The sequence below is a fragment of the Nestor notabilis genome, unplaced genomic scaffold, assembly GCF_000696875.1.
Source record: "Nestor notabilis isolate BGI_N333 unplaced genomic scaffold, ASM69687v1 scaffold17441, whole genome shotgun sequence".
Taxonomy (NCBI): Eukaryota; Metazoa; Chordata; class Aves; order Psittaciformes; family Psittacidae; genus Nestor; species Nestor notabilis.
Window position 1 is genome coordinate 1 of NW_009915324.1, and position 24,934 is coordinate 24,934.

General features: G+C 42.4%; 1 protein-coding gene across 1 annotated transcript in view; it reads right to left on the reverse strand.

Moving 5' to 3' along the window:
• Positions 1-6,678: 6,678 nt before the first annotated feature.
• Positions 6,679-24,934, reverse strand: part of LOC104413168 (MAM domain-containing glycosylphosphatidylinositol anchor protein 2) — a gene marked incomplete at both ends in the record, with an annotated part of 32,511 nt that continues 14,255 nt past the window's right edge. The window contains 2 exons of the mRNA XM_010024089.1: positions 6,679-6,972; positions 20,323-20,652. Coding sequence (XP_010022391.1) covers positions 6,679-6,972; positions 20,323-20,652 — 624 coding nt within the window. The remainder of the gene's footprint in view (positions 6,973-20,322; positions 20,653-24,934) is intronic.

Below are 24,934 nucleotides of genomic sequence, written 5' to 3' on the forward strand. Positions count from 1 at the left end.
ATATTAATATTTCATCAGGCATATATTTAGACAGAATAGATATGGCATTTTTTCTGAGCTGCCAAATTACCTAAAGCATGAAAGGTTATTTTTCCCCATCTTCAACTGCAAATAACATCTAGAACCAAATCAAAGCGAACCCAGTTTGCAACTCTCCTGCCAATGGCAAACCTGTACAACTAATTTATGCCCCACCGATACACTCCAGATTTGCAATGATGCACCTGAGATCATAACTCAGCCTCATATTTCTTACTAATTAGCTCTGTTCCTTTTCAAATATAATCCCCAATGAATGTTCCCCTTCAGCATGATTTCATTAGTTGTTTAGAATTTATTACTGAGTAGAAATGACATACAAACTAAAACTCAAATTGAAAGAAAAATTCAGAGCCTCACAATACAGCCAACTGCTATGCCAACCAGGTTACCATGAAATAATTTTGATGTTTTAAGAGGCTTTACAAGTACTTGGAAACAAATGCATTTGGAGAGGAGTTTATATTATAAACAATGTTTTATATAGCCCCAAAGTAAAACTGGAGCATATAAAATGCAAGCCCAACATGCAGCAATGTCCACTGTGAAGAATGATTCTGTCCTTTCTGCTATCATCACTTGATAATGTACACGATGTAAACATTTGATTATATTGTACCTGATGGCATTTTTATTTCCTGAGCATTCTCTTCCAGCAGTAAAAGCGGTGCATTTAAACTATTACTGGATTGCACCTGTCTGCCAACAACAGGCATTCATTCTTTTTTTTCTTAACTTTTATATATCCAAATTTGTGCACAAGAAAATGGTCGGTGCTGCGAACAGATGCAGCACTCAGAGTGCTGTTACCACATGTAATTCCCACTTTCCACTTGTCTGTCTTGGTGCCCTTCCGAAACTAAGCTGGGACAAGCCACCTTCAGGAGTCCTTTCTTTTCAGATGCCACCCTCTCAAATCAGAGCAAATATGCCACATCCTAGAGACTTTCCTGGGCTTGTGGCAGGAAGGTGCATGACTGATCGGGCTTCTGATGGGTCCTCCAACGGTAGGCACAAGCTTTAGCAGGAGCTGGGGCTCTGTCTGGACCAGCACCTTTCATCTTTGATAAGCTGCTTTGGGGGAAATGAACAGTGTGTCTTGCAGCACTAAGAAACAACGTCACCAGTGCTGTAGCATGAGCACTTTAAGTCACCATGAGCCATCACACATCTCTCAACAATCACGTGTGCCTCCTCTGCCCTGCTCAGCATCCCTTTCCCACTCACAGGCACGCAGCAAACCATGCTCGGGAGATAAACTAGTTAAACGCTGGCACTGCTGCTCTGCCAGCTCTGCTGACTTTGCATGCTTAGTCCAGCCCTCCCAGTAAACTGCTCATGGCATTTCAGCCTGCTGAAGGGATCCTCTTGGACCCAGTAAATACCCTTCCACCCTTGCCTCTCGAAAGCAAAAAGCCCTCAAAGATGTGGAAGGAAGATACAGAAGGATAAATGCTATTCTCTGAAGGGCTCTTACATTGACCATACTATAGATGAGAGCACCTTTTAAAGAGCCTTGACATGGGTGAAAAACGTATAGAAACTCCCTGCAAAGGTGCAGAGGAGCTGGCTGCACAGCAAACCAGGCTATTTGGTGTTGCCAGCTCCTCTCCAGGACAGAGACACCAAGACAACATCCATGGGTCCTGGGAAAATCTCTGCTCTCCAAGTGCTGTCTTTGCTTGCATGGCAACTGGACAACCTGTGCCAGCAGGACTTCACAGACCAGGCTCTGCTGATGGCTTATCTGTGATGACAGACTATCTTCAGCTCTGTCCCTAGCATCATGACTAACTTCACCTTTCTTTTATTCTTTGGGGAAAGAAGCAAGAAATGAATCACCTTACAAAGTGGTCTTTTATACTTCTCAATCTCCTAGGGAAGGTGAACATTACAATAACACCACCAACCAAATCCCAGTGAAGGTGTTTAGCTCTTCTGTCCAAGAAAAGCTAGCAGCATTTGTAAAATCTGCCAAACAATGAAGATCAAAATCAGTAAAGCCCATAGCTTGTGATGAATGCCAACACACCTAAGAGAAAACACCACAGGATAATACTAGCAATAAGCAAAGGATACGAGGTTTATTGATCAAATCAGATGTTACATGTCTTTCATTATTACAGCATCCTCAGAATCTCATCTCCAAAACCTCTAGGGTAGGAACTGTTAGCTCTATTTTACAGACAGGCAAGTGGGACAAAGAAAAGCCATCCCAGACAATTTCTGTAGGACAAGCTCTGCTGCTTTCTATGGATGCTTTGCTCTCCATAGCCACCCAGGGAGCACAGATACCTAACATTCAGATGTGTAAAATTTTAAGTTAAATTCCTCTCTAAGGCCTACTCACTTAGACCTCAAAGCAGTATCTCATTTGCTGTATTTTACTGTTGAGCAATCACTTCAGGACATGCCAAGGATGACATGACTCAAAGTGTACCGAAAAGCATACCAGCCAATTCTTGTCCACAGACCTGAGCTAGGGGAGATGTCTTCCTTTACTCTTGGTTTCTCCATCATGCATTTTCATTTTCCTATTAGAATTTGATGGTAAACATGAAAAATCAAAATTCTTAAACCACAACTTGAGGCCAAACTGTGTCAAAGCACAGAAATCAAAGCATATTTTCCTAGAGAGCTCACAGTCTAGGATCCTGACAGCACTGAACACAGGGTTAAAGAGGTTGCAGAGGAAAAGAGAGATAAGGCACAGAAAGACTTTATTAAAACTGGTCACATGAACAGAGAGAGGGTCAAATTTGGGGGAGGGGGGAAAGCTTTTATCTTTGAATTTATATTTGATTTTTCTTTAGTTTGAACCAACAGATATGAACTAGGGCACCAGTTCCGCTGAAAGATTTGCCCTGTGACACCACTTTGGTGAGCCAGAAAGTCCTACTCTCACAAGTAAAAACCCTTAAGATGCCCCAGAGAAGGGGAATGTATCAAGCTACCAAAGTCCATGAATAGATCTGCTTACGTACCCAGCCACCATACACAAAATGAAATCAATAAGTTGTTATAGAATTGTTTCATTAAATATCTTTCCCTGTTTGTAACTCACAAAAGCATCTAAATTAAATATTACAAAATTACTGAAAATAACTGATTTTTATGACAATACAATAAATGCTGTGCTAGTTACGGGAATGATGCTGAAGTCAATGTGAACACATGTACTTTCCTCTCACAAGAAAAACAATCAAAGCATTACATAATATCTGCTTTGTCCATTTGTCTCCAAGTTGTCACTTGCTAGGATCTGAATTAGTAGAAATCCAAACAAGAACAGATTAAAGAAAAATCTGTAAATACTTGTTATACTCCTGCTTGTTATAACCATTTTCAAGTTGTTTCATCTCTCAGAATATGTAAATGGCTGCATCTAATGCAATAGAAAACATACATAAAAACGAAGCTTCTTTTCATACCAGCAAAATATTGTAAAGGAGTAGCAATGCAAGCAGTACATCCACCTGCCTTTGGAAGCCAGCAGGGGCCATCCCACTGGGTCCATCAGGACTGGCTTAAGTCCTGAAGAAGTGCAGCTGGTGGGAAGTCCTTGTCCACATCCTGGGAAACATTCCCCAAGAACTATATTCAACCATCCCTTCCTCTAACACAAAACGCGTGATTGCCTCCCTTATGAAGAAAATAGCAGTGTCTGCACAAAAGCTTTGAAACGGAGACCAGAATAAACGACACAGACCTTGCTGGATAAACAGAAGAGCTTCCATGACTGCAAAAGACCTGAAATAAAGTCTTCCAGGACAAAATGTAGGACACATGACAGCTGTTATACAGAGCCATGTCAAGAGTGCTTCTGAATACTTGTTCTTCCAGTATCCCCAAGTAAACTTAGCTTCTGGGGATTTAAAAAAAGAAAAGCTGAAAAGCTGAAAATTGCTTTTATTATCAGGAATCATGAAACAGGGCTCCTCTGAGCTCATGAAGCTCTCCAAGAACTTTAGAAATAAAATCTTTAAAAACTTCAGACAAGACATTCTTGGCAGCAGGGATGGGATGGCTAGCTTGCCCCAGGTGTTACTTTGGGGTTTTGCTGTTTGTAACTGCTGGAGTGGATTTACCTCCATGGCTTTTCTGCTAAAGCTCTTGCTTCATCAGGAACACTCTCACACACATGAACTAAATTACTTGAAGAAGCCTGCATTATCCACATGTCCATCATCCATGTGGCCATCCTCCACACATCATCACAATCAACCCAAACGAGGATGTGATGATAATTATGCTGGACTCTGTAGACGTACGGAAAAGATGATGGACACTGACAACAAAGGAACATAAACAAAATGGCTAAGGTGGAGGACCAATGCGCCTAGAAACAAAATCTTTCCTAGTTCTCACAGCAAATCAGTGATAGGAGAGGGGAAAGATGCTGCTTTCCCTCCTCTTTATTCATGACAACCATTCCTCCACTGTACAGTGGATCTTATTCAGAGATTCACAGGGACTCTGTGAATCAGCTTTTACCGAGTTTATTATTCATGTTTCCTGTCTGTCATTCAAGATCATGAAGGCCTGAAGCCACCACACAAGCCAATCTTCAGTTCAATCAAAAAATTTTGTACATTATCACCTTTATCAGCCACCACTGTTCAGATGTGACATCACGACTGAGCTATGAGGAAGCAGTCTTAGTCAACCATTTCTATGAGCCACACTGCTGCTGTCTTCCAAGCTGTCCCACCCCATGTCCCAGAAGCCACAGGCTGGGAGTATCACTGCAAGCTTTCACAACACAGATTTTCTTTAAGTTACAACTGTATGGATTAATCTTTTCTTGTGTTTTTCATGTTTGAAAGAGATGGCAAAGGCATGTCCTAGGAAAGCTGTGGTAGCCAGAACATGCCATATCCAGCCTCTGTGAATACACCTGATAAACTGAAGCAACTGAAACCCCCTGTAGCAGCTTTGTGCTGCTGCTCTCTGTATTTTCTCCAGCATCAACCCTCCTCTTTTGCACCATTCATGCTGTGGGGGTCCAGGACACAGTTCCACAAGCTCTACCAGCTCTGACAATGACCTGTGCCCTGGTGGCATGTCCATTTACAGGACAGACTTGGGGCCCTCTCCACATATCCTACAGTCTGCCTTTCCATGTCTTTTGTCTTCTGCCTTTTCATGACATTCACCTTCTATAAACCACCTTTTCTGTGTGGCTAAAATTAAACACTTATAATGATGATGGCTTCTTATAGGAGATCTGAAACCAACACTGTGTGTCATCAAAGGTAGTCTTAGTGATGATAACCACAAAAACCATCATCAGAATAAACACTAGTAATGCTAGTAACAATGACCTGAGTAAAAATTCTTTTGCCAGTAAGGGCTCCCTAGTGCTACCACAGCTGTGAATTAAGGCTTGTCCAGCCTGTTCGTACAGGAGCCAGTCTTCCCTACAACAACCCATCTGCTTTAAAAGTGCCATCTGTAGGAAACTAATACCCCAGTGGTCCTTTCATGCTCTAGAGGGAGAGGAAGACCTCTCTGCAGGATGATCTAAGATTCAAGTCATTTTCTGCAACCTCTGGAGAGGGAATCGAAGACACCTCTGCTCCCAGTTTAGATACATCAGTGCAGGTAGGATGATGCCAGTCCTAACGCAGATGAAACCGCAACCAGGAGAAGTGCAAGCAAGAAGGCTCCAGCTTGCATCAATACATGTGACTGGTGCCTGGGACAGTAGCATGCTTTGATAAAAAGCTATGCCTGCACACCACTAAACAGCTCTGATGAAAGCACTGCAAGTACCACAACATGTAATCAAGTGCATAAATAATTTGTTATACAACAGACCTTGGAAATAAACAGATCAGTTGATTATTAGTAATAACTATGTATATTGCAGCATCTCATCCCTGGAGGCCCCAAAAGAGGTCAGTTGTGCTGAGCACAGAACACTGCTAAAAAGAAAATCTGCCATAATATTTGGGCATCTGAAACCAGAGTAAATAAGGGCTACACAAGTCACTATGTAAAAGAAGTGAGAATAAGTACCAACAATACAACAAACATGAAACTCATTTAGTGAACAACTTTATCAGTTACACAGCAAGGAAGAATGCCTCATTATTCCCCATAAAGCATATCAAACCAGACTTTTCATTTTCCAATAATAAACACTGAGCATTTGCAAAATAATTGATTTCCTCTTATGTTTTCCTTCCCGTTCCTGATGCTGCTGGTTTGCAAAGACAGAGCAGATGATACAGATTTGCATGCAGATCAGCTAAGATGGAACAGCACTTTTCCTCATTTTTTTCTTCTTCTTTTACATAGTATCAACAAATGAGATCAGTATCAGATCTGCATTTACAGAAATATGTCCTCCTCTCTCATGTGCTTGTTCCTGTGTCAAGAAACTTAAAGCTAGGCATTAACAAAATAATGATTGCTTCACACTTTTTTTTTTTTTTAATATAAATGGGGCTCCTATGTAACTTTTACTTCTACATTTACATTATAATCATGGATTCAGGGAACTAGAGAGCCAAACAATACAGCATCAAAAATATTAACAACCATAAGACTTGCTGCTGTGTATTTAGGGGAGGAAATAAATCAACTTCTTTTTTTCAGCAAAACCACATGGAAAGAAAATAAGGGTCTACTTACACTGTACAATGAGCTGTACCAAAGCTTCTCTGGGCTTTACATTAAACCCATTGTACTGGCTGGTCTGGCACCTGTAGGTTCCTGTCATTTCCCTGGACACGTTCACTATTCTCAGGATCCCATCGTAGCTCTCAGTCTGCATTGCTCCGTCCGGCATCACAACTTCCTTGTCTGCTCGGGACCAGAGAATGATGGGCTTGGGCTTCCCTGTCACCTGGCACTGCAGTTCGATCGTGTCCCCTTCCCGGGTGACCAGGGGAGACTTTTCTTGAGGAACAGTCAAATTGGGTGGGACTTCAAAGGAAAAAAAAAGAGACAGTTCAACAATTAACATTACAGAGACATCAGGTGGCTTTCTTGCTTGTTACAGTCATAGCTGTATATCAAGAAGTTTATACACAGACAGCATATATTGACTACATAGAATCACAGAATGTTTTGGGTTGGAAGGGACCTTAAAGATCATCTAGTTCCAACCCCCTGATGCCATGAGCAGGGACACCTTCCGCTAGACCAGGCTTCTCAAAGCCCCGTTCAACCTGACATACATTGGAAGACTGTGCAAGGCTACTATATTCATGAGAGAAGGTTGTCAGCTGCTTGAAGTTGTTCAAGTAAGATTCATCAACCCCAGCTATGAAACTTACTTACCTCCCTGTGTGTCTCAGATATGCCATTATATATGCCAATATGCCATTACAGTACACATCAGTGCATTCGGACCACTGGTCACAGCTAGCCCTTTATCACTGCAAGCTATGGCTTTCCTTTTTATGAGTATTTGGCACTAAAAACCTTTTCTAATAACAGACTGCCTGCTGATTTTACCCAGCCTGTAATGGCCACGCAATGAGGAAGAATCATACCAATTCAGAAATCAGTTCAGAATTCAAGACCTGTAACCAAAACGCAGTTGGCATCCTTCTATCATAGGAGGTTTATCAAAGTGGTGATTTTTTTTCACAGAGATTTGCATTAAGAAATCCAGCTGGACACGTGAACAACTGCTTCCAGCAAGAGTAAGGCACCCCCTTGTAAGAGGAATACGTGGCACTGCTGCACAGTGAACTGGCAATGCCCAAGGACCTGTCCTTTCTCGTCTCCACAGTCTTGCAAGAGCAAGACTTCTAATTACCCCAGTGCCTGTCAAACTATCAGCCACAGCTCTGAACTGCCAGCCCTCAGCACTGAGAAGAGCTTACTCTCCCGGGAAGAGACACTGTTGTGCAAAGGCAGAAATGTCCCAGGACCATGGCAAAAGCCTGACATGCATCCCAGTAAGCTTCCACCGTTGGTCCCATCAGAGGTGGCCCCTCTGCCGCAGCCATTAAGATGAAAGCTTGAAAGCTTTTCAGAATTACAAAGCACTACAAGCTCCGCTGGCCTAACAAGAATGGTTTTGCCAGATCCAATTCTTGTTCCCTTCTCATCATACCTATATTGGATTTATAGCCAATTTCTTACTCCTCTCAGTGCAACACAAACAGAAGTGCTGTCTCTGAAGCTGCTTGTCTCCAGATCACACATGGTGCCTTTGGCACCATCAACCCTTACTTAAGGGCGGTACAGGCTGTTGTGTGGTGGGTGAAAACGTGGAAAAAGATGATTTAAACACTGCCCACCCCCTCTCACCTTTTGTGCCTTCTGAAAACTCAGCTGTCCTCATGGGTCTTTGTTCTGAATCTTGGGGGGCAGAGATGCGTTCTGCTTTAAAGCTTTCCTTCACAGGAGCATTACCTCTCAACACTGTCCTGCCCTCAACTACTTTCCATGGATGCCAGGACTGACAAATACAGCCTGCACTATAACTCCTGTCTGCAGGCAAAAATAATCAGAGGCTATTTTGAGGCCCCCAGACACAGAAACCACAGACTTTTACCAGTGAGAAATAGTTCCAGTTTTCCCCTGGGATCTACCTCGTGTCTACAGACCTGAGAAGCCTGCTAGGAATCAAAGCTTAAATCAGGGACTTTCACAGGTACCAATATGCTGTTCTCAGCTGTTTTGAAGGCTTTAATAGCTCCTTCTGAATCTGGTGGGACATGTAAAAGCTGAAATAACTTTCCACAGGAGAGTAAATGAAAAATTATTTTATACTTCAAATAAAAGAAGAAAAAAAGAAGAAAAAAGGGAAAGACTGCTTAATAAAACATTCCCAAAATTAATAAAACATTCTTATTTTTCACTTATGCCTGTAAGTGCCATAGCAGGTTCTGAGTACAGGTCAGGGCCCAGGGAACACGGATAACTCGGAGGCAGCCTAGAGGAGAACCACTCCATGGAGATGCCCAAAAGCCCCTGGCGAGGGATGGGACAGAAGGATCAGATGAAGGCTGCTCTGTGGCTTTCTGAGCTATTCTGACTGCACTTCTCCACCAGTGCATGCTCCTTCCTCTCCCTCATTTCTAAATCCCACGCTTTTTCTGTGAAGTACATGGTGCTTGAGCTGGACTTGCACCAGCCAAGTGCTTGTGGTGGGACTTCTGAAAGCAAGCACATCAAGTAGATACAGAAGGGCCATTTCCTAAAGCAATGTTCTATGAAAACACAGGATGAACTGGGAAAAAGGTATTGTTCCAAGAAGGAAAATACAGTTTAGAGAGAAAGGTTTGAAAACACACTGTGCAGCGCCTCTCTGCAGAAAGGAGCATCCTTCTGAACATTTTTTTTACAGCTCATCTGGCTTATGGCTTTTCAGCGTAGTTCAAATACTACAAAGCTTTGTCTGGACCAGTAAAAAAACCCCATTTACTTTGTTCCTCCATCCCTGGGCAGTGTATCTGCTCCTGCTGTGAATGTGCTTTGATTAAAGCATGTACCTGTTGGCATGGATGCTGCAGGCTCCCTCGTAGCTCTCCTCTCACTCCCTGCCCCTCCGGCACCTCCAGCTCCGTGGGAAGCACAACCTTCTCCTGCCTCAGGGATTCACTGACTATGAGGACCATGAGGTCATGATACGGGATCACAGCCCTCAAACAAAAAACCTGCTATCAAGAGGGAAAAGGTGTGCTATATGTTCTGTACCAACTTACACTGCTACCTACGGGTCTGCTTGCAAACCCATGGTCCAGATGGGTCCAAGACAAGTTTTCTTTTCAGTGTTTGTGTAGATCTGTTTCTGGACATGTTGCGCTGGCAGCCTGTTCCAGACTCCATCTTTTCTAGACAGACATCAGAACAACAGGTATGGATCATAAAATCACACCCTGTCTTAGCCTCAGAAATCACCCACTTTCTGGATGGGGCAAGGGCTGTAACTTCTTATTGCAAGCATTAAACCAGGAGCAAGGCTTGCACTCAGCACAGCGAGTGGTCCTGTGGAAATGCTGCCTGTTGAAGGCAACATATTATGGAAGTGACACAAAGGATGAGCAAGGAGGAAGCAAAGCCAGCTTCACGTGTGGAGGCTGACCCAAACCTGCTCTTGAAACAAGAATGGAAAAGGGAGGTGATTCTCCCCTTCTACTCTGCTCTTGTGAGACCCCACCTGCAGCACTGTGTCCAACTCAGGGGCCCCCAACATAAGAAGGATGTGGAGCTGTCGGAGTGAGTCCAGAGGAGGCCACAAAGATGCTCAGAGGGCTGGAGCACCTGCTGTGGAGACAGGCTGAGAGAGCTGGGCTTGTTCAGCCTGGAGAAGAGAAGGCTCTGGGGAGACCTTAAAGCAGCTCCAGTGCCTAAAGGGGCTGACAAGAAAGCTGGAGAGGGGCTTTTGACAAGGGCTCGTAGGGACAAGGACAAGGGAGACTGGCTTTAAACTGAAAGAGAGTAGATTTAGATTACATATTAGGAAGTTCGTTCCTGTGAGGGTGGTGAGACACTGGCACAGGTAGTCATGTGAGGAATAAACAGACAGAGTTAGTGTGTCCATGAGGAGGACCTAGAGAGGAAGGGGGATAGAGATGTATGATTGAAATTGGAGGCTCACGAAGACTTGTGTTCCATGCAGCTGCACTGTGGGAATGCAAGAAGGCACCAACCCCAAGCTCCAGCTGTGGGACCTGCCAGCTGCAGGAAACACCTCAGACCAAAGGGGAAATTCAGAAATTTGTACACTCAGCACAAACTATGACTCATATAAGGAAGAAATCTAGAAAGAACACACACTGCTTCTCATGGTCACATTCAGCTTCTGGAGGCAGCGGAAAGGAAGGAGAGTGAATGGCACAAGATATGCATCTTTGGGGATAAGGAAATAAAAAAAAAAAAGAAAAGAAAAAAGATGCATACCAAAAAAGTCCTGTGCAACTGTGATCTATCTAGTAATTTACTCCCCCCCCTTCCCCCCCATTTAACTCAGTTTTCTTTCTGAATAATAGAGATAACAGTACTGAAAAACTGCACACTGCCAAGACAAAGACCATAGACTGAGGTCTGCAGGCAGGCTGATAGGATAGGCTGTATCAGTACCCCAGATGGAAAGATACCCTAAAATAACCTGACTCATCTTCTCCTGTGGCATTTTGCAACACAACCAGCGTTTGCCACATTGTAAGCCAGCTAATGTATTATTATGGTTTACTGTATTTATTAATGTTCTTGTTACTGGAAACAGAGAAGGAGAGAGGAGGGACAAGGTCATCTACTAAAACAAATCATTTCATAGGCACAGCTGTAAATAAGAAGCCTTGCTGCAGCTTTCATGTATCACGTTTGACTGACAGTGCTCGAGACAGTGAGCTCTCACTATTTATTTCTCTGCCCCCAGCACGGTGGTTATGGCCATGGGTCCCCCCTTAACTCAGACACTGATTCTCTACTGTCTAATTGGGAAGAAAGACAGTGCTGAATTTTGCTCAGGGAGGGTTTTATTGTGGGGTTTCCCTTTTTTATACCTATCTATTTATTTTCACAAACTTGCAGGCACTTAATTAACTCCAGGATGTCTATTCTGCTGTCAAATTTGGCTTAAATTAGCTACAGGGTCAAAAAATATTAGGGGGTCTGAGGACTTGTGACACACTAACTGACAGGCACTGGCAGCCTGATTGTGTATGACTTGCTTTCATAAGCAATAAAGCTGAAAAAAGCCACAAAAGAAACTCAAATCAATGCAATGGCCACAGAGAAATCAGGAAGACAAGGAAGGGGGGAAATTAGAGAACTGAGAGGAAATTAATAATATGATGTTTTTCTTCCTTTACTGTGATCAAAGATGTAGGGAGGCCCCAAGACCAGATGGCAGAGCCTGCTATGGAGGAAAGCAAGTCTGTGTGAGCAAAGGTGTAGAAACAGAATCACAGAATCATATAGGTTGGAAAAAATGTTTAAGATCATTGGGTCCAACCATTAACTCAGCACTGCCAAGTCCACCACTAAACCATGTTCCTAAAAGCCAGTCTTTTAAACACCTCCAAGGATGCTGACTCTACCACTTTCACCGGGCAGCCTGTTCCAATGCTTGACAGCACTTTCGGTGAAGACATTTTTCCTAATATCCAGTCTAAACCTCCAGTGGCACAACTTGAGGCTGTTTCCTCTTGTCCTATCACTTACCACGAGAGTGCACAAGCAAAGACGAATGAGCAAAGGCGGGTGAACAAGGGCACACAAACTGAAGTGCATGAGCAAAGGTTCAAGAGCACATGTGCAAGGGTGTGTGAGCAAACGGGCACAAACAAGGGTATGTTAGCAAAGGTGCTGCAAGTGGGGCAAGCAGAGGCAGGTGGCAGCCAAGCAAGATGTGCTAAGCAGGTGAGTGACGGAATTTAACTCTTAGCAGTTAAATCTGTTTTCTAAAGCAAAGGGTTATCATTTGAAAAAGAAATGTGCTAGTACCTCCTTTAAAAATTCATACTATTATTTTTTGAAACAGGCAGTGGCACATGAAGAAGATATGTATCTGTTGATATATGTCCACTCCTGGCTCTTAACTGAAATGGTCTGAGACAGCCTTTGCTTCTGTAAGTTGCTGACTCATCAGGTCAGATGGCAGAAGGTATCACTGTATTCTTGTCCTCTCTATTTTTGCTAAACTGCTCCCTAGGTAAACGTGTCTGTTACTGGAGATAGCAAACCAGACTAGACACTTCCATCTGATCTCATGTGGTAGTTCTACTGTAATTCCATAAGATCCTTGATCTAGCACAGGCACTGTGTCTATAGGAGAATGGGGACTGGACCAAGGCAGCTATTTAAAAGAAAAAGCCAAAATGCATGAACCTAATACATTTATTCACTGTGTATTCCGGGTAGACATAACCTAGTTCTAGTCTACTCTAGATCTTTGAAGTCCTGATAGGTTAAGTTCCTATTTTGAACCATCCAGATAGCCCAATTAAATGCCAAAGAGGCGATGGCAGAGGCAAGAATCTGTTTAGAGAAATCATTCAAAGGGGCAGAAGGGGCTCTGCACAACCTGATCTACTTGATGTCTCTGCTCATTGCAAGATGATGGACTACATGGCCTTTAAAACTCCCTTTCAACCCAAGCTAACCAGTGTGAGAAGGACAAGTAGCCCTCAGAAGTGGTGACACCATAGTAGGCTTGGGGGAGACAGCATGACTCCTGAGCTCTTTACTGGCGATTACAGATAGCATAGGTGAAGTAGGGGCTACCATCACTTCTGTATTTCCTTGGGTGCCTTAAAAAGGCAGAAGGGAAAGCTGTGGCCCTGAAGCAGAGACTGTCAGTGCAAGCAGTAATGGGAAGGCTGTGGGCCAGTGTGATCAGGCTGCTTAAAATGGACTAACGGTAATAACTAGTAATTATAGGATAAAGAGGAGCAAAAGAGTGTTTCAGCTGCATATCAAGAAATAATCCCTACTGGAGATTACTCAGAGATAATCTCCCAAGAGAAGTGTTGGAAGTCATATTGCTCAAGTAATTTAAAAGGAATATTGAAGCATCTACGCTGTAGTGGCTAGGAGATAGAGGTGAAGTTATTTGCATACTCTCCTTCTCTAATATGTATGAATCTGAAGGTCTGAATCTCCAGTATTAATCATCCTCTGCCCAAGACATGCATTTCAGTCCCTGTTCATGATTCATACTCCTTATGTGATGGAGGGGTTTGCTAAGACAGGACAGACTGAGCTGTGGTGTAGGAAGCTGAGCTGGTATATAAAATGTATTTTATCACGATCATACAGCCTTTGAAGGGCAGCAAGTTGTAATTATGCAGGTTCTCTATACATCTCTGGAAACAGAGACAAAACTGCTCAGTGTACTTTTAATGTGTGTGACTTTTGGGAGAAGTGCTGGGGAATACCAGGGAGTATATGCTGACAGGGTCTCCAGTGGCAAGAAAACAAGAACTCTGGGGGAGACTTGCAGATCCAGCCAGATAATTGGAAAAGCAGCTGAGGTCAAGAGAATTTACTTGAATCTTTCCGTGGTCTTTCACCACCATGAAAGAGGATATATCTAGTTATTCTTGTTGAAAGGAAATGAAGAGACCTGTAAGGAAATCATGTCTTCATTTCAAGGTTGCTTTCTTTTCTCATTGTTCCAGTTGCCTGTGAGCTGTTCTGCCCATATGCAAAGAAGAAAAAGCACCTTAGCCCATGTTTTCTTGGGCACAAGACTCTTCTAACAGCAAGTAAAGACATGAACATCAACTACAGGTTTCATGTTGGGGACTTGGACAAGAGATCTGCTTAAACAGTACAAAAATTCCAGAACCAGTTGGAGCACCCACAACTTAAGCTGGGCCATCCACAACTTCTTGGAATAGGTTGCCCAGAGAAGCTGTGGCTGCCCCATCCCTGGCAGTGTTCAAGGCCAGGTTGGACACAGGGGCTTTGGGCAACCTGGTCTAGTGGAATGTGTCCTTGCTCATGGCAGGGGGATTGGAACTAGAGGAGCTTTAAAGTTCCTTCCAACCCAGACCATTCCATGATTCTGAGTCTATGAATCAGTACTTACAGCTCAACATACTTTTAATACCTTAAAATTCCACCTTACTTTGCAGACTTTAAAAGGAACATTTTAAACCCAGAACATACACAGCCAGCGGCAATTTAGCCGAATTAGTTTTCAGTGATCTTGCAGGAGTCGTGCTGAGGAGTTCCACGAGCCATATGCAATGTGAGAAGATAAGCCAACTCTGCAGCCTTCCAGAGAAGAATGAAGAGAATGTGCAAAACGTGGCCAATAAAGAGGGTGTCAGCTCCCAGAAACTCAGCTGAAGTCAATCCACAGTGGATGAATGCATCCTGGAGAAATCATATTTCCTGTGAGGAAAACCCAGGTGGTGGGGAGAGAAGGGGCTGCAGGAGGTTGCTGGTCCTTAGTCCCTCCCTAGAGCCAGCCATGGTCCAGGCTGATGATGGGAAGGGATGGCAGCTCCCAGAGATAGAATTAAAAAGAAAAAAAATCTCTGCACATTAAGTACTAAAATAGAACTATAAAAGAAAAGCCTTTTAACAAAATCCAGCATTTATCTGTCCCTTCTTTTCACCTATTATTTTCAAAGACAAGCTCTAAAGACAATGTCTCACAAAAATAACCAATTTACCGTAATAATGAAATGTCTGTCTATTTTCTGGTATGTCTCAGGGTTGCCCATGAATGATCACTCTGCACAGGGTTTCAGGTTTACAAATATCTTAATTGGACTACCTAATTATCTCATAAAAAGCAATTTTTCATTATGCAAAGAGGCACTACTGTGATTTTAATAAACATTTAGAACTAAAATGAAGGTCTCTTATGTTTCATCAAAGGAGGAACAAGATGACCACAAGACACATATTTCAGATACAAGATCAAGGCCACATGTCCCAGCACATCAGCCTGGACATTTAATTAGTTTATTATTTAATAGACAGCCGATTAGCTTAACAGGGAAGCCCTCTTATCATACTGCAGGGAGGATACACAGCTTCATATATAGTAGCTCTTCAAGAATTTTTCTGCCTGTCTCTGGCAGAACTTATGTAAAACTGAATCCATTTGTTGACATGACATGCCTTGGAGGTGGAACAGGAGACCTGGAGGCCACCAGCCCACCCTGTGCTCATACCCAAAGTCATGTCCCTCTCTGGGATGTGCCTATTCCAGCAGACCCAGGGTGGTACACACAGCACATCTTTAGGTTCACCCAGAGATGAAGAACTCAGTTGACATATTTGCCATGTAGGGCATCTAGCTGTGTCCACGCTGGGTAAGAGTGAAGCAGTAGAAAGGACTCTTATAGGAAAAGAAGGGTCACCACCACCTCCAGCCAAGACTCCTCGCCATCTCCCCCACCCAACCCCTCTGGTAGCAATTCAGAGCAGTGCAGCAGAGAATAAAGTAAAATAACCCCCATGAAATAACAACTCGCTTCACTGCACAATACTACCGCCAGGGAGAAGATGAAAAGAGAATAAGCCAGCAGTGACAGATGTTACATCTCTTACTGTACTGATACTGATTTTAGGGAGATAAAGACAGCATAAGAAGCCATACTGAACAGAGCAAACCATACATCACCTAAAGCCTTATTCTTCCTGCTTTGAATACAATATTTAAGGCAGAGAAAAAGATCACTGACAAAGATTAACACACTCCTGATCCACCTCTCTTTAGCTTAGCATGAGCCTATTTTACTGCAGGTTTTTTGTTGCTGTTTTAACATCTTCTGCCTCCAGACTACCCGTGACATGCACACACACACAGAAGAGCTATTCTGCCTTTTAGTAACATTTGCCAATGGTTGGTCTTATGGATGACAGGGCTTTTATAGGGCAAATATTCAACATTTGAGTTCTCGTTTCCACTATTCAGTGACCTACTTTATGGAGATGGGGCAGGGGGAGGGCTGCTAGGGGATTACTTCAGGTCCATTTATATAAGATACTCAGGACACAAATCTATGCCTTTCCTAAAAGAAAAATATTCCTGCTAAACAAATGCAATGCCGAGTATGTCAAGAGGCTGGCATGTCCCTTGCACTGCCACATATCCCTTTCCAATCTACTGAAGGGACAGAGGAGACCTAACCATCTCCTTCCTTATGAGGTGACAGTTCCTCCTGCCTTGCCTGGGGACCCCAAGTGGAACCTCATGCATGTCAGGAAGAAAGAATTTTCCCCAGACCCAGCAAACAGACACACGGTGTGGTATTAATATATCTGTGCAAGTCTTGGCATTTGGAAAACATGTTAGTGCCTAGGCCTTATGTTCATAATTACCACAGCAGTAATGAATCTTGATGAGTCAGTAATGACCTTCAATAGCACACAGAAACTATTTCAGCTTTCACTTAATCAGGTAACGAAGTCACACAAATAGGCAGAATTTCTTTTAAGGTGCTAAATAAGGCTGATCCTAAATGCTTTTTTTAATTCCTCTGTTCTGATTTTCCTGAGCATCATAGAACAGTAAATTTAAAAGCTGACATAATTCATCACTGCCTGCAGAAATTGTGACGAGATTATAGGTACAGCCATCTAATGGATGTTTCCAATAAATCCCATCAATTTCCCAAATGATTCCCCAGCAAGTACAGACAATGTAGCAGTTACTGTCTGCCAGACGGGCAATGCATGACTGCACAAATGTCACTGTCCACTTCACCCTGGCAAGCAGGTAACAAAGTTTGCATGCCAGTGCCATCCATCACGCCGAACTCAGCTCTTATCCTCTCAGTTCTTCCCCTGTAAGATGTGCATTAATAAGCCTGAGGAACATGTTTCTTTTGGCCAAAAGACAGGCTGTCCCCTTGTCCATGAATCCATTGATTAGTGTTTCCGCTCCTACAGTCTTCATGGGATAATTGAGGCAGGAAGGGAGCTCAGGAGGTCTCTAGTCTAAGCCCCATCTCAAAGCACAGCAGATATGAGGTCAGGCCAGGCTGCTCAAGGCTTTATGAGGTCTTCAAAACTTCCTGGGATGGGGATCCCACTATGTCTCTATTCTCCCCACTTGGATGTCCTCACAGGGAAACACTTGCTCCTTATATTCAGCCTGAACTTCTCATTTCAACTCGTGCCTGTTGCCACTCACCTTCCCAGTACACATTGCTGCAAAGAGCCCAGTTCCATCCTCTTGATATTTCCTTATAGGCAGGAGACAGCTGCTGTTGGGTGTCCCAGGGCTGCCTCTTCTCTAGGCTGGATCCCACCATCCCCCAGTCATTCCTGACCAACTTCATGGTATTTGCAGGACTTGATCCAGTTTGCTGAAAGCCTCCCTTGCATTGGGAGTCCAAAACTGGACATGATCAGCCTCCATTGCTGCTGCTAATGTCCACTCACTGCCTACCGGAATGCTGCAGAGCTGCTCCCTAGCTAGGCAGCCCCAGCCTGTACCACTGCAAGGGAACAGCCCTCCACAGCTCCCCAAACTTACTGCATTACTCCAACACGGTCATTCTGAAGTTCGCTAAAAGTCCATAAAATTGCATAAAATCATTTCAGTAAAATAACTCATTCTGGTTTATACTTTCAAAATTTACCAAAAAGTAAAACATTCAAGGACCCCTGAACAATAACACAAATACAAAATAATTAGCAAATAATAAAATACAAACTAACTAAACTAAATGAACTTAGTGTTTTGTCTCTCAAGGTTTGTATATGTATCTTTTATGTTTCAGGGTGGGACACAGCAAAAGTGAACTGTGTAAACGTTGACTGCTTGTTCACTTATACACACAATCTTTGACTCTTTATCAGTGAACGCAGCTCTTTGCATCTTATTTTCCATACACACTTTATGCACAGTCCACCTCTCCAAATTATGCTTTACCAGTTTGGTTATAAAAATGCTGTAAAAGACTGTGTTGAAGATTTTACAAAAGTCAAGGCAAGCAGCTTTCCTTTCCCTCCCCTTGCCCACAGTCTTTTTTATCACAGCAAGCAAACAGGCTGGGTCAGGCACAGTTCACTTCTGATAATCCATGTTGGCTGTTTCCAGACACTTCCTGGTCCTTCATGTGTGTTGATACGGCTTCTAGGACAACATTCTCCATGACCGTCCCAGGGACTGAGGTGAGGATGACTGGCCTGTACTCCCCTGCATCTATTTCTTCCCTTCTTGGAAGATGAAATTTCATTTTTTCCAGTCTTTGCTGATTCTCCTTAAGTCACTATGGCTTTTAAAATAATAAAGTAGCCTGGAAGTGACACTGGTCACTTCCTTTAGATACCTCCTATTCAGTCCCATGGGCTTATATATGTCCACTTTGCTTAAGTGGCCCCTAACTCAATCACATGGCTATACTTCCCAGCTTCTATCCAAACCAGAGGTCAATCCTGCCGCCTGATTGAGGTAGGAGATTGATCCTGCCTCAATCTCCCTCCCTGAGGCTTGAACCATGACACAGGGAGATCCTGCCTCATCTCCCTGTTGTATATAACATTTTTCATGAAACCCTTTAAGTGGGCAAACCCTCCAGATTCATGTCAGAAGTGATGCGGTGCTCAAGTGGGATATCATACTGAAGATGGAGGGCAGGATCTTCTTTAAAATATAAATGATAACTTACCATGAAAGTTGTAAAAGAGCTGTTACTTGCAAAGTATTAGTGATTTAAAATTTGGAGAACAGAACTGTGGATATACTCGTTGAGGCAAAAGTGCCCATTTAATCTTTTTGAAAAAGTAGAAAGCATATATTTGAATGTGTGTGGTAAAAAGCGGTCAGAAGATGTCTATTAAACATTTTCCTTCCATGCTATAAAAATGCTTTCCAATGGTGTTCTTTGTTGTTTTCTAAACGACATGCACAGCGTGCCTCATCCCAGTGAATAACAAGCACAATCTGAGGAAAAGCACAGCAATGCTTCATATAAAAGACAATTTGGATACTAGATATAATACTGACACTATTCTGAAAACAGAATGCCTTTTTTTTTTTTTTTTATCCTTCTCTATAGAAATCGACCAGCAACAAATCATTTCTTCTTGGCTGCAACTAATTTTTGGCAGAAAATAAATTTTGCATTCAGAATGTTCTCCAGTTAGTTTTATTAACATGGACTACCTCAGTTACTAAAGTCAACTACTGGGGGAAAAAGTCAATGAAATCTATTGGTTACAAACCAATAGATTAGTAACAAGATAAAGACATGAAGGCAATTACTACTGTGTTACATATTCCTACTCCAGAGTAAAAATATTCATTATGAGTCAAAGCAATAGCCAAGGCTTTAACTCATCAAAGAGAGAGACATTTCAATCACTGATCTAGAAATTCACGTAATAAATACCTTAAACTTTCTGCCTACTTGGAATAGCATGATTCAACAACACGCAATATGGAATCTTAAAGAAAAAATTGCTTCTTCCTCCATACTTGGTACTTGCTGTAGCTGGATGGATTCTGTTTGGTTAACACAGCACCCTCCTGTTTCTCCTTGTAATTTCCTACTAGCTATTTTTCATGACTCTGGATGACTTGAAGTCTTAAATAAAGGCCAAAGTCCTTTTTGAAGTCTTAAATGAAAGCCAAAGTCCTTTCATAAAAGCAGTAACTTTTCTGACAGGAAAAGAGAACATGTCTGGGTAAATCAGACACTAATGTGTTCTTGGGAGAGTGCGCTAAATGCCACTTTCAGGTTTCTGTCCTTTAATCAAAGCAGCTCAGCCCCTTGATCTAGGATCTGCTTGGATATCCTTGTGGTGAGAACTGTTCTGTGTATGCACCTTTTTCCCTGAGAAAGACATAGGCTGCCTATATTGAAGTTAAACTGACATGAAAGAAAGCCTCCTTACCTGTACTGCTGGAGATGTTGACATCAATGCTGATATCTGATATGCCACCTCCCTTCAGAGATGCAACACACGTGTACGTCCCAAAGTCAGTAAATTTCAAGTCAATGATGTCCAGGTTTGTGGTGCCAGGTGAAACATCGGGGTCAGTCTGTGTAATGACCATCCTTTCAGAGCTTCGCAAGGGACGTCCATTCTTAAACCAGCTGAACGTAAGCTCTTCAGAAGGGATGGCTTCTACCTGACAGGAGATTTTCACCTCTCGCCCAATCTGGATGTTGTCATCTTTGTGATATGGGTCAGGGGTAATCCAAAAACGTCCCTTTTTTAAGGCTAAAAAAAATGCAAAAAAAAAAAAGTTACTATAATACAGTATGATTTATGCATGTTCAAACTTTGCAAAGACTTACACTCAAGTATCACTTTATGCCTACATATGATTTTAACAGGGTCTGCATCAACAGGACAAGGGGTAATGCTTTTAAACTAAAAGCAGGGAGATTCAGCTTAGATATAAGGAGGAAATTTTCTACAATAAGAGTAGTGAGGCACTGGCACAAGTTTCCCAGAGAAGTTGTGGCTGCTTCATCCCTGGCATTGTTCAAGGCCAGGTTGGACGGGGCTTTGAGCAATCTGGTCTAGTAGAAGGTGTCACTGCCTATAGCAGTGGGGTTGGAAATGTATGAGCTTTAAGGTCCCTTCCAACCCCATTCCATTCAGCGATGCTCGGGAAGTCACTGAAGCTTCTAATGCACACATTTAGCACATGGTTCATTTTTTGTGGGATCAAATCTTAATCAAATACCATCACAGAGTATACATTGCTAAAGTACCTGTCATTTCCAAAATGAAAAATAGGAACTCAAAGCACCTAAATTAGGCTGAGCTGCTAACAACTGAAGAGCAACCAAAATAATTAATGAACCTTCAGTGTTTGTTACCTGTCTCCGGCTATATTTACAAGCCCTTCTTCACCCCTGCGCTACCAGAGCACCGAGAAAGGAGAAAATATAGATATCAACCTAACATCACTAATACAAACAGTAGTGTCATCTCCAGTCTATCTGGCAACAAACACAGCCATGCAAAATAGCTCTGTGCCACCTGATTAAATGAGAATAGATAAGCACATGCCTGAGGCTACAGCCTGCCCTTGTTTACATAACCTGCTCCTTCCCTGTTGCAGCTGGGAGGACTCCCTCCATCCCATAGCTGTCTGTATGCAGGCTGCCTTACCCCACCAAATGGCAGACCAGTGGTGGCCAACTGCATTGCCCTATTTAGGTGGGGAAATGGCTGCCAGTTCTAAAGCGTAAGGGGGCTGAAAGTACATCTTTAAGGCAATGGTCAATGGCAAAAGGCAAAAAGATGCTCTTCTGAGATGTAAGCACAGAGGAGAACCTATCACGAGCATCTTGCTTGCTCTTCCCTGGCTGGGTCTTGCCAGATGAGGAAAACCCATCCCATGCTCACAGGAGAAACCTGAGGTGAAGGTTGCACACACAACTGGGAGAATAACACTATAATCTGGAGAAGCACAGTATATCCCAAGGATCTCTATCTGCATCCAAAACTATTCAAGCCTACTACACAAACTTAATTAATTCCCTAAATTCTCTAACCCACAGTCAAGCAGAGACAAGATAGTCAAAATGTTTCAGATGGGAATCCCAAGGCAAATGAATTTTTTGAGGCAATCTCAAACACAAGTCCAGCATTCAGGAGTACCCAACAGCCATGCGGGGAGAGAGCAACCCTGGAAAATCTTATTTCCTACCATCTTCCTGGCAAGACCAACATCTTTTTCTAGCATTCCTTCATCAATCTACTGCACAGGAGCAAAATAATACTGCAACTCTGATTTTTCTTGTCACTCTTTAAATAAGCAGGAAACTATCCAGAAACTATCACCATTTACATCAATAAAGTGACTGCTCTAAAGCAGTGTTGCTATGATACTTATTTTTGGAAGAGTGCTTCAGAATCTGCCATTAAATCTTTCAAATACACACATATTTGATGTACTGGATACAAAATGCCACTTATACAATCACAAGATCCCCCTCCCCCTATATATATATATGTGCATAAGTATGTATGTATGTTAAATATATGCTATATCGAACTAGAAAGTTCCATAATGAAAATACCAGTTAGAAATGTTACAAGCAAAAATACCCAGGCTGAATGCAAGCACTGAATGCAGAAGTTTAAACACATCATTTCTTGATGTCATGCTGACTTCTGCTGAAGAGTTTCCCACATTGCCCTTTTTTCCCCCACCCACTCTCTGCCCCCAACCATGCACAGTGCACCGCATGTGCAGCACTCCTTTCTGTCCACAGATACGCTTACAGCAAATGAAGTCTGACACTGTTACAAATGGCAAAGCCTATAAGCTGAAAATTTCCCTGGATCCCATACTTTGGGTAATACATACTTTCTGCTTGCTGTGTACAGAAAGTGTAACAACATCAAATAGAAATAGATGTATGGAGGCACCAAGCAAGAAAGCACAATGCATTGGCTCCTTGCATTTCTACAAGTGCTGAAAATGCTAATTCAGACACAATTTTGTTAGTACATAGCTTGTTGAACAACTCTCTGGAGCTTGCAAATGCCTTGCTGAATTAGCACTTTCACAACTTTGAAAAGAACTAACATTTAATCAATAATTTGTGGGGGTTTTTTTGAGTGTGGGAAAAGCAGCATGAAACTGGGCTACTTGTGGACAACCCCTCACACATGGTGTGAGGAACTTCTTCCACTGAGGAATGCAGCCCTTTCAAACAGAAGATGAAAAAAATGCTGTATTTGCTGTGCTGGTCAGGTATGGCATGAAACACATTTGTCTGGGTGCTGTCATTTAGTTGTACCTGTGTATTTAAGAATCCAAGTTGTTGATGTGTTCTTAAAAACTTATTATTTCATTTAAGAAAGTTTCATGACTTCTATTATGATTAAATTTTTGCACCAAGATGCACTTCACCATAAAAGAGTCTTCACCAAGGGCATCTCGCTCCCTTTTTAAAACTGCAGCTGGATCCCCAGGAAGCAGAATGAACATGTCTTGGATTCACGAGGATGAACCATACATTATATGACAGATGGAAACAGCCACAGCAAGTAACTTTGAAACTCAAGCTGAACTTTCTTGTTTGAAAATGGAAGAACAATGTTTACATACACAAACACCAGTAAATATATTAAGCAAATAACTTTCAGACAGGGAAATAAACCCCACAACTCAATAGGCATGATGAGCAACACATTTAAACCAGAATTAGTTGCTAATAATCTCAATAAACTATTTTTATTTCTGATTATTTCTTCTTTGTATTGAATGCTCATACAGACATTTCAGCAGTTTCTCATTCTTATAAAGAAACAGAAAGGTCTAATGGAAAAGTCACATCAACTGTCTGTCCTTTGTTACAACTAGTGCTACAATACTGTCTGCAAGCTAAGATAAAGGGTGTATGTTCACATGGCTTCAGAGACACTAAGAGGTTTGGTTTGGGGGAAGGGAGGAAGAAAAGGAATAGAGCAAAGCAACTTTTCCCTTCACTTCAGAAGTTCTAGAAACTTCCTGAACTTTTCCATGTAGTCACCTTTCTCCTCTGAACTCCTTTTATTTGGATGTATGGAAAAATACTTAGCTCAGGTGTATGTTCTGCACAGTTCTTTTGGTGGATAGATTTTTCTGTAGCAGGTCAGGACAGTGGATGATCAGAGACAGGATGGGCTGGGATGACCCTGCTCAGGCCTTTGAACAAAACGTTATTACAGCAATGAAGGGCCCAGTTAAGCTAGTCTCAGACCCAGAACTAACAGCGTTGCCCTTGACAAAATGACCTGGGGTCAGTAGACCTCTCCAGAGTGACTGCCTTCAGCAGTCTTGGGAATACAAAGCTGTTTCTTGCAGGCAAGTTGTAGAGTCTTAGAAACACATATGCTAGATGTGGTCTCCAAGAAGACTTCAGACCTGACTGATTTACATTGTGTGTGTCCTCTTGGGAACACCTGAGTTGAGCCTGGTAATGGAAAAGTGATTTCTCTATGTATTCTGCACACAGGTTTGCATTCACGCTCAATCTCCATAAAACAGTGGTTTGGATTATCCCCATGTGTAAGTCCTTGGACCATAATTTCCAGACATCCCCCTATATACTATGAAGTATATTGAAATCTACAAAGGATTCTGACTCTCACTTTTCACTGTTTTATCAGTTATGTTTCAGACATCATTTGCAGGTTTCCATGGGGTTAGATATTGTGAATAAAAGAAACACAAGGTTAACCAACAAAATATGTGAGATGGTGCTGCAGACATGCTAACCACAACTGCTTCCCAACAGAATATAAGCAACACACAGGGACAATAAAATAGCAGCAAACTGTATGAGACTCAGGAAAGCACCAGCCTTTCTCCAAAGAGGCCCCAAAGAGCAATGATTTGATTGAATAAACAAAGATGAAACAATTTTTGTCCTCAAATTCCTTGCAAAATTGTCTTTGCCCTCCCTCATTAATTACATTTCAAAGTAACAAAACTCATTTCATTATCTCAACTAAGGCCTATTTGCACTCATCAGGTTAAGCTGTATCTTCCGAT